Genomic DNA, 23,359 nt, shown 5'->3' with positions numbered 1-23,359 from the left:
TCCCGTATTTGCGCCACTTAAATACCCGTATGTCCAGGGGCGGGACATGCAAATACTGGGTGCCGACTCTCATTGGCCTTTTTTCATAGTTCAGAGGTGAATATCGGCGCTCAAGAGAGACCCCTAGTGTCGCTTCTCTGACACAACGTCTCGTTCCCTCCATCGGGGAACGGAGGTTACATACGTAACCTTGACGTTTTCTTGTATTACCGTATATAGCCTACATACAAATGTATGGTTATTTGTTTTATTTGTGTACTATTCTGTGATTTCTGTGTATATTGAAATTGTTTTCCTACTTAGAAATATAAATTGAAATGATTTGATATCATGAGAAAATGCACCACCAACAGCAGAAAAAGGCATTTAAGAATGTGAAATGTCAGAATAATAATAGAGATAATTATTTATTTTAGCTTTTATTTATTTCATCACATCCCCAATGGGTCAGAAGTTTACATACATTTTGTTAGTATTTGGTAGCATTGTCTTTAAATTGTTAAGTTTGGGTCAAACGTTTTGGGTAGCCTCCCACAAGCTTCTCACAATAGGTTTTGGCCCATTTCTCCAGACAGATCTGGTGTAACTGAGTCAGGTTTGTAGGCATCCTTGCTCGCACACACTTTTTCAGTTCTGTCCACAAATTTTCTAGCGAATTGAAGTTAGGGCTTTGTGATGGCCACTCCAATACCCTGACTTTGTTGTCCTTAAGTCATTTTGCCACAATTCTGGAGGTATGCTTGGGGCAATTGTTCATTTGGAAGACCCATTTGCGACCGAGCATTAACTTTATGGCTGATGCCTTGAGATGCTGCTTCAATATATCCACATAATTTTCTTTCCTCATGATGCCATCTATTTTGTGAAGTGCACCAATCCCTCCTGCATCAAAGCACCCCCATGACATGATGGTGCCACCCCCATGCTTCATGTTTGGTATGGTGTTCTTCTGCTTACAAGCCACACCCGTTATCCTCCAAACATAACAATGGTCACTATGGCCAAAGAGTAACATTTTGTTTCATTAGACCAGAGGACATTTCTCCAAAAAGTAAGATCTTTGTCCCCATGTGCACTTGCAAACTGAAGTCTGGCTTTTTTATGGTGGTTTTGGAGCGGTGGCTTCTTCCTTGCAGAGCAGCCTTTCTGGTTATGACACTATAGGTGTCGTTTTACAGTGGATATGGATGCTTTTCTGCCTGTTTCCTCTGTTCATCTCTTGGAGACAGAATGCATCTCCTTCCTGAGTAGTATGATGCTACGTGGTTTATACTTGCATAATATTGTTTGTATAGATGAACGTGGTGCCTTCAGGCATTTGAAAATTGCTCCAAGGATGAACAAGACTTGTGGAAGTCCAAAATTTTATAGTCTTGGCTGATTTATTTAGATTTTCCAATGATGTCAAGCAAAGAAGCACTGAGATTAAAGGTAAGCCTTAAAATACATCCACAGGTACACCTCCAATTCAGAACACCTCCTAACTTAGTGTATTTAAACTTCTGGCACACTGGAATTGTGATATAGTCAATTAAAAGTGAAACAATCTGTCTGTAAACAATTGTTGGAAAAATTACTTGTGTCATGCCAAAACTTTAGTTTGCTAATATGAAATCAGTGGAGTGGTTAAAAAATGTGTTTTAATGACTTCAACCAACGTGTATGTAATCTTCTGACTTCAACTGTATATATAGTTACGTTTAGCAGGGAAATACATTTACAGTACAATTTATGGTTACTCCAGGGATGCTTGTACATCAGATGCTGGAAATGTTAGGCCCCTTAACGAAACTGAAAACATGATTGATTAGCAAATATCCAGTCCAGTCTGAAATTAACATTCTGATTCTGCTTCGTCGGACTGTCTGTCTTGCCAGTGTCATCAGTTGTGCTCCCGCAGCTCCGTGCGCGTTTAAAGAGAACCACTGTACACATTTTAAAATAAAAACAACATAATTTTAAAATCAATTCACTCAACGGTGCTGCGGCATCACGTTTATATATAGACATTCTACTATATACAATCTATAAAAATCTAAAAGGAACATGTTTTCTGTTTAAAACATATCCTCATTTCCTATTATTAGTATACTGAAACTGAAGACATGGTTGGGCATGATTTCCCTTTGATCTATTTGACTTATTCTACTATTAATATTTTCCTTAGCCAGTGTGGGATATTGATTCACTACAGGGCAACTGGATAGAGACGTGGATTAAATAATTTTTTGTCCTCTTCATGATGTTCTAGTATGTCTTAAGCAAACTTGAGGTGGGCAACAAAGTTCTGTCAGGGGAGCAGAGGTATACTGACATACTCATTTACTCCAGCTTGTATTTTTTCTGCCATTGGTTTATTGCTTATGTTGGAAACATGAGCGTAACTTTGTCCCGTGCAAAAGATGCCAGCAGAGCCTTGTATGTTACTCTATGCTGAGCCCTTAGAGTCCTCAAATTCTCACCTCATTCATTTTATTAATTATCCTATAAGCATGGTAACCAGATGTCACATTTTTATCAGAACAGTAACTAGATGGTATAAAACTCAGGACAAACATTCAAACAAATCTGAATGCATAAAAATTGGTTATCCTCCAAAACATTTCTGATCTAGTGTATAATTCTCAACATGCCACTAGGCAATTTTTAGCCTAAACCACATAACACACTTTCCCCTTCTGTCGCTCTCTCCACGTTGTGTCTGAGAAGCGACACTAGGGGTCTCTCTTGAGTGCCGATATATGCCTCTGATCTATGAAAAAAGGCCAATGAGAAGTTGGCAGACGGTATTTGCATATCCCGCCCCCGGACATATGGGTATTTAAGCGGGCAAATATGGGAGTTCATTCAGAAAATTTCTTCGGAGCCGATGGTCATGCATGCAGTCTGCTGCGAGTCACACACCAGTTCCTGTTTAATCTGCTATGCTTCCCCAGGCTTAATTGGTTCCGCGGGCATGTGCGCCGCTCACAGCTGCGCCCCCCCCCCGGTTCCTTTCTTCCCGGACTTGCATGATGAGCTGAGTGAGCCGAGCTTCCTCGCTCCTCCGCTCTCGCTACCCTCGGCGGTAGAACGGTCCCAGACTGCTCCCCCCTGCACACCATGGCCCCCTCCTGCAAGTCCACCAGGCCAAGGAGAATCTTTTTGTTGAATTCATTTCATTGGCCGCACCCCCTAACGGGGGCTGCGGTACTCACCTTCTCAATAATAGAGCTATTTCCTTTTGTCTCTGGGTCACCTGGCCCGCAAAACTCTGCCGCCAGATTTCAACAGTCCCAGCACACTGGATACGGATACCGCCCACGACTGTTCCCCGGCCAGCCAGTTCTGACGAGTCTAGAGGACGCCTGCACTGGACCTCCTCCTCAGTCACGAACCCGCCCCCTGCCGGGCGCGTGGAGCAAGGTAAGTGCTTTGAGTTTGTTCTCAGCACCAAAGCCTCGGGACGCACCCTGCCTCCTGACGCCACACTACTTGCTCCGCCCAGCTGCGAAGCCCCGCCAGGTACGTCCAAAATACTCGTCCCCTTGGTGCCCCCTAGCACAGAGTTTAGAGGCATGCCAGGCCCTGCCCCCCTTCGCGGGCGTCCGTTTTTCCGCAGTAAACGGCGAACATGCCAATTCCCTGTGCACGGAAATTGCCACTCTTTTACTCAAAGATGTGATAGAGCCTGTCCCTCCAACCGAAATGAAGAAGGGTCTCTACAGCCCTTACTTCATTGTACCCAAGAAAGGCGGCGGCTTATGACCGATCTTGGACCTGCGAGTTTTCAATCGGGCTCTGCTCTCAATCGGGCACCGTGTGATGATCACCACCGCCTGCCGCCAGACACTCAAACCCTGGACAGACCTCTTCTTTCTGCGGGCAGGAGTACCCTTGCAGCAGGTGTCCCGATGCGTCCTGGTCACGACCGACGCCTCCAGATCGGGTTGGGGCGCCGTGTGCAACGGGCACGCAGCCACGGGCCGTTGGAAAGGGGCACCGCTGCGCTGGCACATCAACTGCCTAGAGTTGCTGACTGTTTTCTTTGCCCTGAGGAAGTTTCTCCCCCTAGTTCGGGTCAAACATGTCCTGGTCAGGTCAGACAGCACCGCAGTGGTGGCATACATAAATCACCAAGGCTTAGTACGCTCCCAATACATGTCACGATTCGCCCGTCGTCTCCTCCTTTGGAGCCAGCAGCGACTCAAGTCGCTGTGTGCCAGTCACATCCCCGGCAACCTCAATGTGTCAAGACAATGCTTGCCCAGTGGAGAGTGGAGGCTCCACCTCGAGTCGGTCTAGCTCATTTGGGAACGGTTCGGCAAGGCCCATGTAGACTTGTGCGCCTCCCAAGAAACCTCCCATTGCCCGCTCTGGTACGCCCGAACAGAGGCTCCCCTCGGGGCAGATGCATTGGCACACAGCTGGCCCACGGGGCTGCACAAGTACGCATTCCCCCCAGTGAGCCTTCTTGCACAGGTGCTGTGCACGGTCAGGGAGGATGAGGAGCCTTAGTGGCCCCCTATTGGCCTCTCAGGGCTCCGCCTCTCGAGCCTTCCAGGGCTCCGCCTCTCAAGCCTCCCAGGGCTCTGCCTCTCGAGCCTCCCAGGGCTCCGCCTTCCACGGCTCCATCTCATGAGCCTTCTACGGCTCTGCCTCCTGAGCCTTCCATGGCTCTGCCACCTGAGTCTTCCACGGCTCCCCCCTCCATGGCTCCGCCACCTGAATCTTCCATGGCTCCGCATTCCACGGCTCCGCCCTCAGAGTTCTCCATGGCTGTGGCCCTGTGGCCACCTCCCGGGCCTCCTGACCCAGTCCCTGTCCTGTGGCCACCTCCCAGGCCTCCTGACTCATTCCCTGTCCTGTGGCCACCTCCCAGGCCTCCTGACTCAGTCCCTGTCCTGTGGCCACCTCCCAGGCCTCCTGACTCAGTCCCTGTCCTGTGGCCACCTCTCAGGCCTCCTGACCCAGTCCCTCTCCTGTGGCCACCTCCCAGGCCTCCTGTCTCAGTCCCTGTCCTGTGGCCGCCTCTCAGGCCTCCTGACCCAGTCCCTTTCCTGTGGCAGCCTCCCAGGCCTCCTGACTCAGTCCCTGTCCTGTGGCCGCCTCCCAGGCCTCTTGACCAAATCCCCATCTTGTGGCCCCCTTGGACTGCCTGTCTGCCCCTTGTGCCCCCTGTGAACTGCCTGTTTGCCCTTTGTGCCCCCCTTGGACTGTCTGTTTGCCCTCTGTGCCCCCCTTGGACTGCCTGTTTGCCCTTTGTGCCCCCCTTGGACTGCCTGTTTGCCCCTTGTGCCCCCCGTGGACTGCCTGTTTGCCCTTTGTGCCCCCCTTGGACTGTCTGTTTGCCCTCTGTGCCCCCTTTAGACTGCCTGTTTGCCCTTTGTGCCCCCCTTGGACTGCCTGTTTGCCCCAAGGTTGTCCTCTATGTTTCTCCTGCCCATGCTCTCCGTGGATGTTTTTCATGTTTATATTTTGTTTTCCCCTCGTGGATGTTTTGTTTGTTCCCTGTGTTGATTTATTTTTAGTTATCCTGTTCACCTTTTGCTCCTTTATTAAAAAACTGCATTTAGATCCACACTCCTCGTCTGATTCATAAGAATTGCTATGAATTAGAACAGTTTTCATTTTAATTCAAACATACTAAAGATCAGCTCACAACTATTCAACTAAACCCTATATATAGATAATTCTAAAGGCATTATAAACACCTCACTGCTCTAGCATGAGCGTATTTACAGTACAAGTAAGAGATTTTCAGTTTATGTGTGTGTGAATGCTTGTTATGTGTAAAGTAATGCATGAATGCTTGTGTGCATAAGAGTGTTATGGAGCGTGTTTTATTGTGTTGTGTTTAAAGATAGATGTGGAAGGATGTTTTAGGAGTAAGATTAATTAATACTATTTGAAAATGTATTTAAACTAGGGCTGTCAATCGATTAACATTTTTAATTGAATTAATTACATGGTGTCCCGATTAATTAATCGTGATTAATCACATATACCAATATTTGCTGAGAAAGCACCTCATATAACAACAATTCAATACATAACGATGAAATAATTATACATGGATATCTTTAAATATAAAAAAATTATATATATATATAATATAAAATATTCAGATAATTAAAATGTATTACATTCTTGTAGCAGAAGAGTTAATCATTGATAAAACAAAATAAAAAAATGGCTTTAGAATACAATGTATTGTTTACTACCATATTAATGAACATAAGTCAATCATTGGCATACAGTTCACAGAAATCCATTTCACAAGTGAATTTGTCAATCAGTTGGATATATATTATGAGGGCTTGTTTAAGAACCCGTCAATGAACACCTGCGTCAGACATTTTTTTTTTTTAGAAACAAGCCAGGGGTAGGCTATACATAGTACACAATACTACAGATATATTTTACAGTAATGACAAGACATTATATTCATTACATAGTGCAATGCTTTTCAATGCTTTGGAGTTGTTGGAGGTACAAAGAGTATTTAAATAATATATAAAAAAAACTTATCCAAAATACTACTGTGTGGGCACATTCCCAAATAAGTTGAGGGGCAGATTCATCTACAGCATTACAGAAGGAGCAAAGTGCATCTATTTCAGGGAGCATGTTTCTTAAATAAAGATTGACTGGGTAAAAACGGTGTAACAGTTTAAAGGACACCTTCTTAACAGGTAATTAAATATTTGTGAGGTAAAGACCATACAACCTGGGTGACCACCTGGCTATTGCTCTGTTGCAGGTCAGCAGACCTGATTTTGCGGGACAATGCGGGACACAAGGGAGAGATAACTTACTATTATTGTACTAGGTGAATAAATATTGATTTTATATTAGCTGTATTTTTGCAGTGATGTTGAATGTTAATGACGGCGCTGTGAACGTCACTCAGTTTGGCATAAGGTCTACAATACAAACTAATTTTAACAGCACAGGCTGCTTCGAGTAAGGCCTTCTCATTCATTATGACTGTAGAACTCCTGGCAGGTGAAGGTGTTCACTTTCACCAGGAGTTCACTTTTGATGAGGTCCACAGATGCTCAGTTCCTTGTCTCTGTCCACGCAGCGGTCATCAGTGAAAACACCCTCTCCACGAATGCGTTGGTGACAGGAATGCTAAAACCAAAGATATCAGAAATGCTTCAGCAGAGCTGTCCGTGAAACTTCGGTGGCATACCCTGCACTCTCCTTTTTTAGGGTCACCTGTAACTGGTTTTAACCATGTAGGCCTATATATTTTCTCCAATTCTTTATTATACGAACAAAGACACTTTTTCTTCTTGGGACCCATTTTTCTGTTGCAGTTTTTTTTCCCAGTGTTTTCGCGCTCTGGCAAGAAAAAAAGGCTGCGCTGCACATGTTCAGTGTTTTCTTATTAACTTTTTTTTATAGTGATTTTATAATTAAAGGACGATGAAATAAAATGAAGCCGAAATAATAATAATAAAGATAAAAAATCATACAGACAAAATTTAAATGCTTATGACTTGCGGGATGCGGGACAAAGCTTCCAATTTAGGGACTGTCCCGATGGTCACCCTACCATACGACCTGTGTCAGAAATGCTTGTGTTGCGTCTCGGGTGTGTTGCGTCATAAAAAGAAAATGTTTAGGTCACTGTGTCAAGTTAAATATAGTTTAATATTCAATCTTTAAACACATATTGAGATCCCTTAGTTCGCATTTGAACCCTTAGTAACGCATATCTGTGTTGTTTTCTTCACTGTATAAACTGTGTGTTACTCACACAGCTGAAATTTCACTTACTGCCCTCTGGAGTATACAGGTGGTACTACAAGCATGCGATTAAATGTGTAAATTTTTTGAACGCGTTATATTGTGTATAATTTATCGCGAGTTATTAACGCGTTAACTCGACAGCCCTAATTTAAACACCAGCTAAGTGTATTGTTTAAATTGTCTTCATCTTCACTTAGACTCAAAATGTTTGTTGGATAGATATATAGTAAGGTTTGTTCTTGAAGTAATATGATTTAAATAATCTAATTAGATGAGACTGTTGTGTTCTGTTATGATGCATCAAAGTCTGGCCAAAACTGTCATAAAAATATAATTGTTATAGTAAATAACTGTTTCCTTATTGAGGGAATATGTGTGTGTGTGTGTGTGTGTGTGTGTGTGGGAGGGTTTAGGTGGTTTATGATGACATTTTTTTAGGTTACAAACTGGTAATTATAAGGGTATTATACTATAATTGTGGTTTATGAGGATATTTCTAGTGTCCCCATAATTCAAATTGCTTAAAAAACATACAAAATAATTTTTTTTGAAAATTTAAAAATGTAGTACGTTTTTTGTGAGGGTTAGGTTTAGGGGACAGAATCTATAGTTCGTACAGTATAAAAATCCTTATGCCTATGGAGAGTCCTCGTAAGGATAGCTGCACCAACAAGTGTGTGTGTGTGTGCATTTATCTGTGTGTGAAGGGGCTGTGAATGTGTGTTTTTTGTAATGTAGCATCATCTGTTTGGTAACAAAAGTGGTGACACTGAAAATTAGGTTACCATGGAGACAGAATTTTCCCACTTTTCTGTGCTCATGACAAACTCATGCAAACCTCTCTTCCATTTCTTCTTTACTCATTTATTTCTTGATTTCTTTATCCTTTATTCATCCAGTTGTGCTTTTTTTTTGCACAACTGGATATTGACGCTGTTGTTACCTTAATATATGCACTAAATTGGTTTGTTTCATCTGTGTTAGAATTAAAATGTATTGATTTAAGCAGTTGTTTAATATCATATAATTAAGGTTTTTCATTTGTGGGTGTGAGATATAATGATAATATAATGATGCAATAAGTGGATTGTAAATCCAACCAAGAAAATGGGAGAAACTTCATTAGTCAGCATGAGCCTGTGCATGTTGCCAAGACATGCCATGTGTGTATAGCTCTATCCTAAAAAGAAAATCTGTCTGAAATGTATTAGCTGTTCTCCGTCGTAAAATTATTTTATTACAGGCTTTTTGGATAATTACCTGTGATTCATTTCAAGTCAGTTCAGAGCTCTTGCCTAATATGTAAACAACTACAAATTTTATTCTGCTTTCATGCCCAAACACACATAAACATAAAACGTGTTTCTAAGTAATCAACGAATTAATCAATATAATGAGTAGACATAGAAGACCTTCTACTTAAGCAAAATCATGGATCACGACCCCTAACCTACACAGGTATAGCAATAAATGTGTTAATATACGTTATTAATATTGTATATTGCATTATTATTGTATATTCTTTCTTATATGCTAAAATGAGAACTTTCCTGACCCATGATTATTATCTTTTATATGTTAAAAATATTTGTATTTTTCTGATTATTTTTCATCTTTATCTTATTTATTTATAAATTTTGTTTGGTTTATATGTATTTTAATTTTTTATATGTATTTTTTTACCTTCCACAGTATTCGAACGTTTTAGAAAAATGTGTGGACTTTTTAGACGGTCCTTTACCCACAGCGGGCAAATTTTCCAATTTATATCCATGTTAACTTGACCATCGCATAATTTTATCTTTAAATACGGGACGGATCCGGGTGGCAACCCTACATCAGGGCATAAATACATCATTATCCTATACTGTGCATCGTCATAATCGGAGGTTTTGATAACTTTCAATAGACTTGTGTCAAGCAGTTCACTTTTGAATGAGTGAGTGATTTTATCAGCTTGGGTTGGGGGATCACTATAGTCTCTCGCCGATTGCCTTGTGATATTACACCGCTGGGAGCGTCTGCCTCAGAAAAAAAATATATATATATATATATTTTTTTATATTTTTAAAAATAAATATATATATATATTTTTAGAGCAAACGGAGCAAACCCAGATTCTCCGTTTTCATTGAGACAGATTGGAGTCGAGTAGTTTAATTGTTTTGCTCTCTTTAACAAGATGAGGCGACACTGGATGGGATTTTTTTTTGTTGCGACATCATACGGCAAAATGGCTGGTTTTCTGAGGCTTCGTGTGATTGAGAATTTTCGCAGGGACATGGAATGGCTCTCACTATCATTTGCGACTGTTTGAATGTGCAACGCAATGTGTTTGTGTGTGTGTGTGTGTGTGTGTGTGTGTGTGTGTGTGTGTGTGTGTGTGTGTGTGTGTGTGTGTGTGTGTGTGTGTGTGTGTGTGTGTATGAGAGAGAGAGAGAGAGAGAGATCTGAGAGCAATGGTCTGTAAAGTTGGGGGGTGGAAATATTTACGCGCGCAAAGCACATAATCAAATGTTTTGGAAATCCTCTAACTGGTTACCGTAGTATAAGCAATTAATGAGAGACTAGTCTTTTTACATTGTAAATCAACAGCATTACCCCTCAAAAAACACATGTTTACGTTTAATTATGCTGATACAGGGTACAGGATTTGAGTTGTATTGTGCACGGAGAGCGTGGGAAGCATTGGCAAATACAGTCTCAATTCCGCGCTGAGATGTTAATGAGCGTATACGCGCTCGAGACAGTTTGACTGCACTTACGTCTCGAGTAGTCGACGGTGTCGCTGAGGAATCTACTTCCGAAATAGAGCACATCACCGTTATCGACAATACATCTGTGAATTCGGTGTTTTCTTGTTGGTTTCTCCAATAGGATGTGATATTGACGGATTTCCCCTCAGAAGGAAGCACACGGACCTGTTCCACCGGATCCAGCTAGTGCTGAACACGCTCGAAACTAAAATAATTAAAAAAATCAGTTGGATCGTTGTATTTTGGACGAAATAATGGGATTTTCCTTCCCGTTGTGGTGACGGTAAAGACAAGGGCACTGGTGGAATTTCCCCGTTAAGAGCGCCGAACTTGACGGATTTATTTATGAAGAACGAGCAAGGTTAAACAATGAAGAGTAAGGACACTGTGTAATTCACGAATAAAATGTTGGAAATGCATAAAGACGATATCAAGTGAGTTTTTCAGCCTTCTACATTCAATAAAATAGCAAATGTGTTATTCTCAGCTTATTTTCCTTACCAATTGTGGGTTCACTCTCTCATGGCCAAAGGGAATCGTTGGAGCTTGACGTTGACGAAATCGTCGGCGTATTTTTGTGAAGGGAGAAATTATTTCAAACGCCTTGATGCGCAACACCTGCTGCGCGAGCGAGCGCCCTACATAGAGACAAACCCCGCGCGAGTGAGGGGAATGCCACACCGCCCTTCATTTAAACATGCCGAGTCTCTCATATGCCTGTTTAACACTGACTATCTTCTCTAACTTGAAGCTCACGGAGATGTATTCTTTAAGACACCGTCAGTCTCTGAGGTTTCTTGTGAGCCGTTTGGTTCTGTGCGGGGGAACCGTTATGTTTCCACGCAGATCAGTTTGCCCGCGAACCCACTCGTTAAGTTTTTCGGTGTGCTATTTCTCTCACAGACTACTGAACACGAATGATAAGTTGTAAGAAATAAAGTAAACCATCAGTTATTACGTTTATGTTAAACCAATTGAAAGATTGTGCTCTACTTTCTTTCAGAACATTGAATACTTAAGCTCCTGTCAAGGTGGTTCACCGAAGGTCTGAAAATGCGCCGAGGAACGCGTCTCCTCTGTCAGGAAATCTTCGTGGATAAAATTCACAAGACGAAGTTCACTTTCACAGATGGCACATTTAAACCACAACGAGTTTTCTTCACTGACACCTCGTGACACGCAAGGTAAGATACGTTTTAAATATTGAACGTTTATTAATAACGCGAAACGGCTTTCGGAAAATCCGACAGAGGGCGCCGTTGTTTCGCGGGTTCCGCCGCCGATCGGAGAACGGGGAATGAGGAACTTGCAGATTTGGGTGCAGTCACGTTGTCCAAACACATTTTTTATGTTTTCCTCTAGCTTACAGTACCAGGCCTGGGAAAAAATATTTCCCTTATTGGAGGATACAATTTTAGAAGCAGAAGTATTCCAATACTGTCCCCTTTCTGCCTACACATGCCTTGATAAACTTGGCTGTAGACAAATGTTAAAATGACCTAAGGTGAACACCCAAATATATGGTATTAAATGAATAGTTCACCCAAAAATGACATTTCTTTCATCATTTACTCACCCCCATGTGTATGACTTTCTTTCTTCTGCAGAACACCAATTCATATTTTTATATTATAGCTCCAATTAATGCAAGTGAATGGTGGCCAGAACTTTGAAGCTCCAAAAAGTAATTAAAGGTAGCATAAAAGCATAATCCTTAAGCCTAAAGTGATTAAATCCATAATTTCAGTAGTGATTTGATAGGTGTGAGTGAGAAATGGATCAATATTTAAGTAAATTTTTACTATAAATTCTCCTCCCTGCCCAGTAGGTGGCGATATGAAAAAAAAAAAAACAACAACTCTTACACACTGTCAACACTGGACGCGTCAACACGAACATTTTAAACCATTTATTTGTGTTGGCAGAAGTAGTGGCAGCGTGTGCATTGCAGAATGGGAAACCCGTTTACGCATGGTGCAATGCAGCGCACCGCAACGGACGCTTTCAGTAAAGACAGCATCTTTGATTATGATGAGTTCTATTGCGTTTTGTATGCGTCATGCCACTTTCATCCAGTGTAGATAGGTTGTTAGGAGAGAAGAGAATGCCTATGATGGCTGGTGAAAGTGGATATTAATAGTTAAAACAACTTCAGTGTTGATCTGTTTCACACTCACACCTATCATATGGCTTCTGAAGACATGGATTGAACCACTGGAGTCGTATGGATTACTTTAATGCTGCTTCAGCTTTAAGCTTCAGTGTTCTGGTAGCATTTACTTGTATTGAATGGACCAATTGAGTTAAGATATTTTTCAAAAAATCTTAATTTGTGCATTTTTACACTTATCGGTATCAGGCCAACTCTTGTCTTAAACAGAAGAATTATATGTGAGTGTATGTGTTTGTTGGATAGATGGGGGAGGAGGACCTAGCACAGGTGCTTATTTTGAGAGTACTCGTAACTGTTGACCCCCCACCCTTCCACAAAGTCAAACTGAGAAATCCACCCACAACCTCCTCTTTTGCTTGTGAAGAGAAGTGATCTCAGAGGTGATATTCTGCTAACAGTGGAGCCTATTTGCGTTTGGCACTTTACTCTCTGATTTTGAATTATGAAATATGGGCTGTGACAGATCTTCAAAAATGTGGTCTGTACTTTCAGGCTTATAAAAGGAGACAGCGTCCAAACCTCACTCGTACAAACACTCATTTTGGCAAGAAGTTTCTGGCAGGGTTGCTAAAAATTTGATGCATAAAAAGCCATGGGTCTGTGTTTGTAAGTGTAATGACCTCTCTGTGATTTGAACATTGGCTGCTCTTCAATTTTAACCTGCTAGCTTGGGTTAAAGAGCACTAGTGTAGCTGAAAAAACTACAAGCAGTTTACTTGTTAAATGTTCAGCAAATCTCAAAGATGCACGCAGAATGAGTGAGAGAGATGCCCAATGACCTGTAGCATCTGCACACACTAAGTGCTACTCTGGGTTAGGCTTAAGGGCATGGGTGTTTTGCTGGTATGGCTCTGTAAGTATGCCAATTATGGACACTAGCGAGTATACTAAATGAGAAAGTTACTGGGCCAACAGAGCACAACTGTCCCTCTCTGGAATCTCTAATGTGGCCATTGAGGCACATATTTCTTTTGGACCTTCACAAACAACCATTGCAACCATTAAGAAAGCAATTAGGCAATTATGTGATTGGCATTAATTAGTATGCTTTACAATACATCTGAATGTTTTAGCTGTCAAAGCTTAAGCCTCTTACTGTCTGCTATTATTGTTTGCCTACAACATTAATCGTATCAGTAAAGTCCTTGCTTCTTTTATGGAAAATGTTGCATTTTAGGCAGTTACAATAATCTACTTCGATTATACTGCTGTTCTTCTAAAATTACGCTTTGATTATAATGATTTATTACAATACTTTATCAATGATAAGTGTGTGTACAGTATATGGGTAGTTGACATCACATGTCACAGCATTGTCCTGCATTGCTATGCACCATCTAAAATGGCATTTTTCACATTTACATTTATATTTATGCATTTGGCAGACGCTTTTATCCAAAAGTGACTTCCAGTGCAATTATTACAGGGACAATCCCCCCGGAACAAACTGGAGTTAAGTGCCTTGCTCAAGGGCACAATGGTGGTGGCCGTGGGGTTCAAACCAGCAACCTTCTGATTAACAGCCCTGTGCTTTAGCCACTACGCCGCCACCACTAGTTTTTTTCAACTGTTATTATTAAAATCGTATTAATTGATAGACAATATGGCATATTGGTACTTAAAAAAAGTTATTTGTTACACCGTAGCACTATTTAAATTAACTGCAAAGTTAAAAAGGTGATACAAAATTGTGAAAACATCAATAGTAACCAGTTACATTATCTTAAACTAAACACTTCCGCTTATACAAACTATAAACTGTATATATAAGTCCATGCTATTTGTTAACTCTCCATATACATTATTAGTATTTGTAAAACATTAAGTAGAACATTCCAAGTTGACACATTTCTTCTTTTACTAAGCCAGCCATTTATCAGTTTTTTTTTTCTTTGAGCTGGATCCTTTGCAGTGGCGGCACCAGAGATTTTCGGTTGCAGGTGTTATGGGGATGCTTAACACTTAAGAGAAGGTGCTTTGAATTTTGGGGCGTTTCATTACGGAGGTCGCATCGGACCATCCTTGGTATAGCCTACACACGCACGTACATGCCGCATTAACTATACTCGCTCCGCGACTATAAGCTAGCATATATGTAAAAGTTTTCAACACAAGGGCTATAGATACAACATACATAAGCCTGCCAATGTAAACCTCTGAAAATAATATTTCACACAATTCTGTCACAGTCAAGCCCTGAATACCACGGAGCAGCAAACAGCAGCAACAAAAGACAACAGATGTGCACGCTTCGGCCTAAAATGCTCGCGAAATCACGAAATCACACAGCCAGTTACCAACATTAGTCTAATGAAATTTGTAACAGCCAACAGAGGGGAAAATCAAGCACTTACCATAGACGTCTTCACAACAAAACAATACGCCTGTTGCTGTGATTGAGTGCGAAGGCATCAATGATGTTGTCACAGTCAAGAGTCCTCGTTCTCTCCGTGTTTATAGCCAAAAGTGCCAGATTACTGGTCCTAGTGTCTCCACTGCTGTTCCTCAGGTAGTTTTTTACACGGTTCAGGCAAGAAAAACTGCGTTCACAGCTCACTGATGTGACAGGAAGTGTCAGGGCTATGCATATTAACTTATACAGGTCCATAAATGCATCTTTATATGGCCGCATTAAGGATAGGAACTCCTGTGTGCTATGGATAGCATGTCCCTGTTCTTCCTTCCTTTGCAGAAGCCGCCGCACCTGATAGAGCTCTGCTGACAGGTTTTCCTCACTGACACCATAGTGTCGGGCCATGGGCAGCAGAAGTTGTTTGTCCAAAAACGATGTGTGTTTTGGGCTGAGAGTTGGTACACCTCTCAGTACGTAATTTGTCTCTGTTGAAAAGCGCCGATTCATTTCCACCATCAACCTGTCTATAACTGGATAGAAAGAGTGCGTTTTCATGTCATAGGTGTTGTCTGTCTGAGTTCTCTCTATCGGGGCCTCCACAATAAAATCTTCCAGGTGTCGAGTTTTCTGGGTCTGCCTTTTCTCGCGTGAAGTATGTGTTGTGCCTGTGTTTGCATACAGAGTCTCTGCTTGTTGTTGTATTTCTTTCCACTTAGTATCTGTGCGCTTTTCTGATAGAGCATTAATTACAGACTGGGCCAAATCCTCTGCCGCAACGAGGTCAAAATCGGGGGCCTGTAACTGATCTGACATGAACTTTGTTGTTCTAAATAAATCCTCAAACATGATGAGATGCAAAACAAACTTCTCATCGATGATGGCACTAATGGCTCTTGCCTCTGCCCTCCGATGTGCGTTTGACTGAGTGATGACATCACGCAGAGTGGCTCGCAGAGCGGGGAGAGTTTTCTTGACGGCGCAGATCGCATTATAGTGGCAAGCCCAGCGAGTATCGCATAGTCTCTTGAGTTCCACTGTTTGTGCTGTCGGGACGAGCTCTTTTTGTTTTCTCATGAATAGATCGTGCACCACGGATCCAGAAAAAAACTTGTAGAGCATTTGTACTGTCTCAAAAAACTCTGCTGCAGCGCTGACATTATGTACACAGTCCACTAACACTAAATTCAGCTTGTGTGCGTGGCAATGTATATAGATGGCTTGCGGCACCTCCTTTCTGAATTTTTCCTGCACACCATTATTACATCCTGACATCACGGATGCTCCGTCGTAGCATTGACCGACACAGCGATGTATATCAATGTTACGCTGACTGAGTGTGTGTTTGATGCTGGCTAGCAGAGAGTCTGCATCCAATCCATCTGCGGCAGTAAAATGCAAAAACTCCTCATGCACTTCCCCTGACTCTGGCTGCAAATACCGCACGATAACAGAAATCTGCTCTTTTTTACTCGTATCTTTACTCTCATCCACCAAAAGAGCAAAACACTCGGCATCACTCACCTCATCACTTATCTTCTTTCTTATAATTTCTGCCATTACAGCAAATATCTCATTTTGAATTTCATGATGAGTGTATCTGGCGTTTGATGGGTTAGATGCTAACTTTTTGTCCACTGTTGAATCAAACTTAGCAATGACATCCAGCAGCTCACGGAAGTTTCCCTTGTTGTGTGACTCCTCACCCTCTCTGTGGCCTCGCTGTGCGATGCCCTGGCAGGCTGTGAAGCGCAGGCTCTCCACCACAGCTTTCATGTATTTTCTGTTCTCAATAACTAACGCAGAATGTCCCTTATCAAGCATGTTTGCTATTTTAGATCCACTTGACTCCTTTTGCTTGAACTCACTCCATCCTTCCATTGCAAATTTGTGCCCCATACTTTCATGATGGCTCTTCAGAGATGCTGATGCTTTCCGCCAGTTGTTAAATCCGTTACTGGTAAATGTTGGCTCTAAATGAAATCCGTGCCCTCGTTTCAAAAAATGCCTACACGCAAAACAAAATGCTGCATCTTTGGCCACGCTGTATTCCAGCCATGAATACTGATCTATCCAACTTTTGTTAAAATTTCTCTGCTGATATCCAAATTGCCGTGTGGGGTATTTTAGAAGGACTGGCCTCCTTGAGGCCCTCTTGAGGATGGCTGCTAATATCACCTGCTGCAGCACAAACCGTAACGTTAGCATCCTCCATGGAAGTCGCCGGCGATTCTCCTTCGTCTTCATCCCCAGGATTTTCTTGTTCCTGGGGCTCTGTGACGACGAGCGGTGTGTCTGCACCTTCACAGTCGCGTTTTCCTTGTGACTCGGAAGAACGTGGACGTTTAGGGAGCAAAAAACGATCCATTGTGGTCATGTGGTGTATGTTTTACTGTGCTAAATTTCCAAACTAAAACAAGCTGCAATCACAAACGTTAAGGTCAAACGTTCAGCGGGAGCTGCGCCCATTGGCCAAAGAAGATCACAGGCCGCGCATTATTTTAAACTAAATATATATTTTTTTAATTATTATTTATTCCCATTTTTAACAACATGAAAAAGACTATTCAAACATGACATTAAAATATAAATATAAAAAATTACAAACATTTCTTGGGGGTGCTGAGCGGGTGCTATGGCTATTATAGGGGGAGCTACAGCACCACCTAGCTCCCCCCTGGCGCCGCCACTGATCCTTTGTTGAGGACTGCATAAAATCCTTTTCACAGCAGCTGATTGTAGCACATTCTTATCACATTGTTCATTGCTGAGCACCCCAAACAAAATTCAAGTGAGACTGTGTAGTAAATTGCATTTGATTGATTGTTGTGTCATAAAGAATATTGATAAATACATGTGCTGGTACATACAGTATACTATGGGACAAACTGACACTATTACGTGAGGCTGGACGCGTGTCTTTTTCTGTTGGTTTTTGTCAGTGGTTGAGAATGTTTCAGTCAGTAACAATTACAAGCGACAGTATATTTGAATGTAGTTGGCATCCTCTATAGATGTGGAGCTTATATGTAGCCTATATATATATATATATATATATATATATATATATATATATATATATATATATTTATAGTATGTCCAGTTTAAGTAAGAAATTTACATACACCTTAGCCAAATTTAAACTAAGCCAAAAAAGTTTTTTCCTGACATTTAATCATAGAAAACTTTTCCTGTCTTTGGTCAGTTAGGATCACTACTTCATTTTAAGAATGTGAAATGTCAGAATAATAGAAGACCGAATGATTTATTTCAGCTTTTATTCCTTTCATCATATTTCCAGTGGGTCAGAAGTTTACATACACTTTGTTAGTATTTGGTAGAATTGCCTTTAAATTGTTTAACTCGGGTCAAATGTTTTGGGTAGCCTTCCACAAGCTTCTCACAATAAGTTGCTGGAATTTTGGCCCATTCCTCCGACAACTGGTGTAACTGAGTCAGGTTTGTAGGCCTCCTTGCTCGCACACAGTTTTTCAGTTCTGCCCACAAATTTTCGGATCGGATTGAGCTCAGGGCTTTGTGATGGCCACCTTTGTCCTTTAGCCATTTTGCCACAAATTTGTGATGTTTTAAATAAAACAATGATAAAATTTGAACCAAACAAATGTAGTCCATATTACGCATACGTTAAATGTCATTCATGTTCATTCACGTAATGCCATGTTTGACGTCAGTGATACCAAACGCCATTGGTTCTTGCGTGTTTCACAACTGAACATGACACACCAAGTTTGAATATGCAGAATAGTAAATGAGATTTAAGTGTGAATAATGACTTCATTTTCAGTCTGTAGACGCTAGTAAATTTGCCCATGCTTTTTGGTCATTTGTGGGTTAGTTCCCTTTCCTATTCACTTACTTGGTATGGAAAAGAGCAGTGCAAACATTCAACCAACCTCTCCTTTTGTGTTCAACATAAGAAAAAACATTTAAGTTTTGAAAGACATTAGGGTGAGTATATGATCACTACTTCCATACAGAAGTTGACTTTAACATTCAATCTCTTGAGATTGAACCATCTTTTAACCGCTGACATCGGCGTACTTAAATTTAACCGTGTGTAAGATGTTCTTTACTCATGAAGTTGTAATGCATTCCAGTTAGTGCATGGTTTCATCAATTATTGCTATAATTTAAGAGACAGCTATACTAGCCATCTGGAATCATCCAGGCATGAAAATTCAGCCCATGATTGTAATAAACTATTGAAGAATCCTATCAATTAGACAGGCCCTTTAAACACAACCACACTGATATATTTTAAGATGGCACGACAGTACTGGAGTTAATTGGTAATAAGTGAACCACTGTTCCATTAAACTATTTAAACTAATTGAAAAGTATTGACTCTACATGACTGAGTAGTTGTAAAGAAAGGCATGCCATCTAAACCTTTAAAAGTTTGTTGTGTGCATTCACTTCCCATTCTTTATCAGTCCACTCGATTGGCCATTGTGAGTAATGGGGTGGATGTAATGTATTTCCTTGCATTATTAGGCTTTGCTGCTGTAAGCTTGATTTGCCAAAGCTTTTAAGGCATTGTCTGGCATCTGAGCATGTTTTGCGTGGCAAGGTGTTAAGACCAGCCAAATGTAGCTTGTTTACCTCATCCTAACAGGGGCTGAAGCCACGAATGATGGGAGCTGCAGTCTGGTTGATGGTGATATGGACATTACTGGGGTGGTCAATGGCTGCAGAGAAGCCTCCGTCCCTAAGTGTGGCTGTGATTCTGGGACAAACCCCCACTGTATCCGAGTCAGCCTTGCTTCCAGCTCGTGGGCTTGGTGCGCCACTGGATGTTACTGTACTCAGCATCCAGATAAACCAGACGGACCCAGGAAGCATGCTCACACACCTGTGTGATCTCATGTCCCGTAAGAGAATTCACGGGCTGGTCTATGGAGATGGTACGGACCAAGAAGCAGTGGCACAGATGCTGGACTTTGTATCCTCTCAGACGTCCATGCCCATTCTGGGAATTCATGGTGGCTCTGCCATGACCATGGCCGAGAAGGTAAGCCTGAATCCTTGTGGATCTGTGTGTGTTTACAATGGACAATTTCAGCAATCCACCTCAGAATATTTTATCATAACTGACATCAGTCTTATATTTTCCACCAAGAGATTGACCACCACTTAGAGCAAGTGTGTGAAAATAAACATACATTAAGTTCAACAACATTAAATGTATTTTATTTGAAAAAACTCCAATGAAGCCAATTACTTGTTTCTTTTGTAAGGATGTTCATATAGATATGCTGGATCCAAGGTATGCTATGCCATCAAGTAGGTTATTTTACTGACAAGAGAATCTATGATAAGGTAATTTCAGCATAAGTTCAGCATTTGTTGCCAAAAATCAATGTCCCATTAAGGTAAAAGAGTACAAGATACTGCAATTTATCAAAGTTTGAATCACAATACACTAAACATAAATAATTGCAAAGTTGTCATATTGCAACTCAGATGTTGATATAATGTAATACCACATTGCCAGGTCCCTATTCTGATTCCCCCTGCTAGCAATCACTAAAAGAGATGTTTTGAAGACCGTTCACGCTGCTCATCATTATACGAAAACCCTCAAACATTTTCAGTAACCGACCTCAGAATATTTAATCATACCTGATATTAATCTGATGCTTTACACCAAAGGTCTAAACAAACAACTACATTTCAAATATTTGGTGCAATGTTTTGGATCATCTAGCTATGTGGCATTAAACAAGATACAATTCAGATTCCTGACAGATTTTCTTTATCAGTGATACCATCTGTATCAGACACAGTCTGTCACTGTACCTCTGTCTGTCTATTTGTTAAGTTGGCAAGGAGCTGTTTTTGTGGCAAAATCAGTTGCAGTTATGTGGGTGTGACAGAATATCGATGTAACAATCTGACAGGGTAAGTGACAGACATGTCAGTATGGTTTAGTGCAGAACCCATGAAAATGTATGATTGTGTATCGATTCTTCAATGCTGCCCTTACTGAAAATGTTAAGCATTTGATGTTTACTTAAGGTTTTAGTTCATTATACTATGAAATAGCTCCATTTGACTATTAGGCTATTACAGCACAGTGCTCATCCACATCAACTGTAGAATCCTCTCGCAGGTGACCATGTCATCCCGTTGCATCGTCAGGCTGAGTTCACTTTTAACTACCTGTCCAAATGTTGATTAGATAATTTTAGATTAATGCACAATCTCTTAAACATTGATGAAATAACCTCAAAGTAAGTGGATTGAACTGTTCTCTCAGAGCACTTGGTTAGTAACTGTAGCCGATGTGTTGAAACTAATCAACACAGGATACCAAACTATTTTTGTGGGTTTAATCTGATGGCTGTTTAAATAATAAATATATATATATATATATATATATATTTTAAACAGCGGTCAATGGGGCCATATTGTATAAAAAATAAAATAAAATACCAAAATTAAATACATAAATGAAATATAGTAGAGGCTAATGTTAAATGAAAATACAAACAGGGTATTAGCCTACCCATATACTTCAGCATACATTACCTTAATACATGCTTATATCATTCACAGAATTTTATGCATTTAAGTACTAGCTTACGTAAATTACTCAAAGCACCAGGCTTTAAGGACATGTATTGCGGTTTAAAATGATAGAATTCTCAGATATGATTAATTCTACATTTGCATACCCATGTGCACAAACACACAAAAGAACTCCACACAGCCTATCCATATGCATCCTTCGAAAATAACCCATAACAAACACTACATTTTAACATACGATTTTTCTGAGCACATATTTAATGCAATTTATAAGCATGTTGTGTAAAGTTTGATATTTTCTCTCAATTCTTAACTGATGAACTGGGAACTCTCTTGCACAACGCATGTTCTCACTTCTCTAACAAGAGAGAGTGCCGAAAAGCAGGTGTGATAAAGGTTGGCTCTTCAAGGGGCCATGTCCAAATTATGTAATAGTTAAATGTACAGAAATTTCTCCACTTGGCTACATAATGGTTGTCGATGACGAGCCTCAACCAGTAAGTGTTTTTGACAAGTTAATTCTCATGCAATGTGTTTATTTTTGCATGATTTATATATATATATATATATATTTAAAAAAATTCAAAGTTGTTTGTGAAATTTGTATCTTATAAACCTCATGATTCTTGCACAGCAAATGTATTTTTTACATGAATTGTTTTTGCAGGGAGGAGGAAGTTTTGAGTTCTTAAACATACAGCATGTTTTTATAGTACAATGACTTATATGTAAAAGCTCAAGAGAATTTGATTCCTCATGTCATGACACCTTTAAGTGTTTTGGATCTTTAAAATCCACTTAGATTCTGATTGTATGTAAGTGGATATTGTTTGTGATGGCAAATACAGTATCTCACAAAAGTGAGTACACCCCTCACATTTTTGTAAATATTTGATTATACCTTTTCATGTGACAACACTGAAGAAATGACACTTTGCTACAATGTAAAGTAGTGAGTGTACAGCTTGTATAACAGTGTAAATTTGCTGTCCCCTCAAAATAACTCAGCACACAGCCCTTAATGTCTAAACCGCTGGCAAAAAATGTGAGGACACCCCTACGTGAATATGTCCAAATTGGGCCCAAAGTGTCAGTATTTTGTGTGGCCACCATTATTTTCCAGCACTGCTTTTTAACCCTCTTGGGCATGGAGTTCACCAGAGCTTCACAGGTTGCCACTGGAGTCCTCTTCCACTCCTCCATGACGACATCACAGAGCTGGTGGATGTTAGAGACCATGTGCTCCTCCACCTTCCGTTTGAGGATTCCCCACAGATGCTCAATAGGGTTTAGGTCTGGAGACATGCTTGGCCAGTCCATCACCTTCACCCTCAGCTTCTTTAGCAAGGCAGTGGTCATCTTGGAGGTGTGTTTGTGGTCGTTATCATGCTGGAATACTGCCCTGCTGCCCAGTCCCCGAAGGGAGGGGATCATGCTCTGCTTAAGTATGTCACAGTACATGTTGGCATTAATGGTTCCCTCAATTAACTGTAGCTCCCCAGTGCCGGCAGCACTCATGCAGCCCCAGACCATGACACTCCCACCACCATGCTTGGCTGTAGGCAAGACACACTTGTCTTTGTACTCCTCATCTGGTTGCCGCCACACACGCTTGACACCATCTGAACCAAATAAGTTTATCTTGGTCTCATTTCTTGTGCATCATCTTTAGAAGAGGCTTCCTTCTGGGACGACAGCCATGCAGACCAAATGCAGACTCCACAAATAATTGAAGAGTCTCTTCTGGAGGGAAACACTGTTCACACAGGGAGTCAAATTCTGGGGCTG

The 23,359-nt window shown here is 41.1% G+C and overlaps 1 protein-coding gene across 1 annotated transcript in view; it reads left to right on the top strand.

The window, feature by feature from the left end:
* Nucleotides 1-10,830: 10,830 nt before the first annotated feature.
* Nucleotides 10,831-23,359, top strand: part of LOC127651424 (glutamate receptor ionotropic, NMDA 2A-like) — a 213,785-nt gene continuing 201,256 nt past the window's right edge. The window contains exons 1-3 of the mRNA XM_052137234.1: nt 10,831-10,930; nt 11,500-11,680; nt 19,656-20,051. Coding sequence (XP_051993194.1) covers nt 19,671-20,051 — 381 coding nt within the window. The 5' untranslated portion in view covers nt 10,831-10,930; nt 11,500-11,680; nt 19,656-19,670. The remainder of the gene's footprint in view (nt 10,931-11,499; nt 11,681-19,655; nt 20,052-23,359) is intronic.

Source organism: Xyrauchen texanus, chromosome 11 (genome assembly GCF_025860055.1).
Source record: "Xyrauchen texanus isolate HMW12.3.18 chromosome 11, RBS_HiC_50CHRs, whole genome shotgun sequence".
Taxonomy (NCBI): Eukaryota; Metazoa; Chordata; class Actinopteri; order Cypriniformes; family Catostomidae; genus Xyrauchen; species Xyrauchen texanus.
This window is presented reverse-complemented; position numbering and strand designations above follow the sequence as displayed.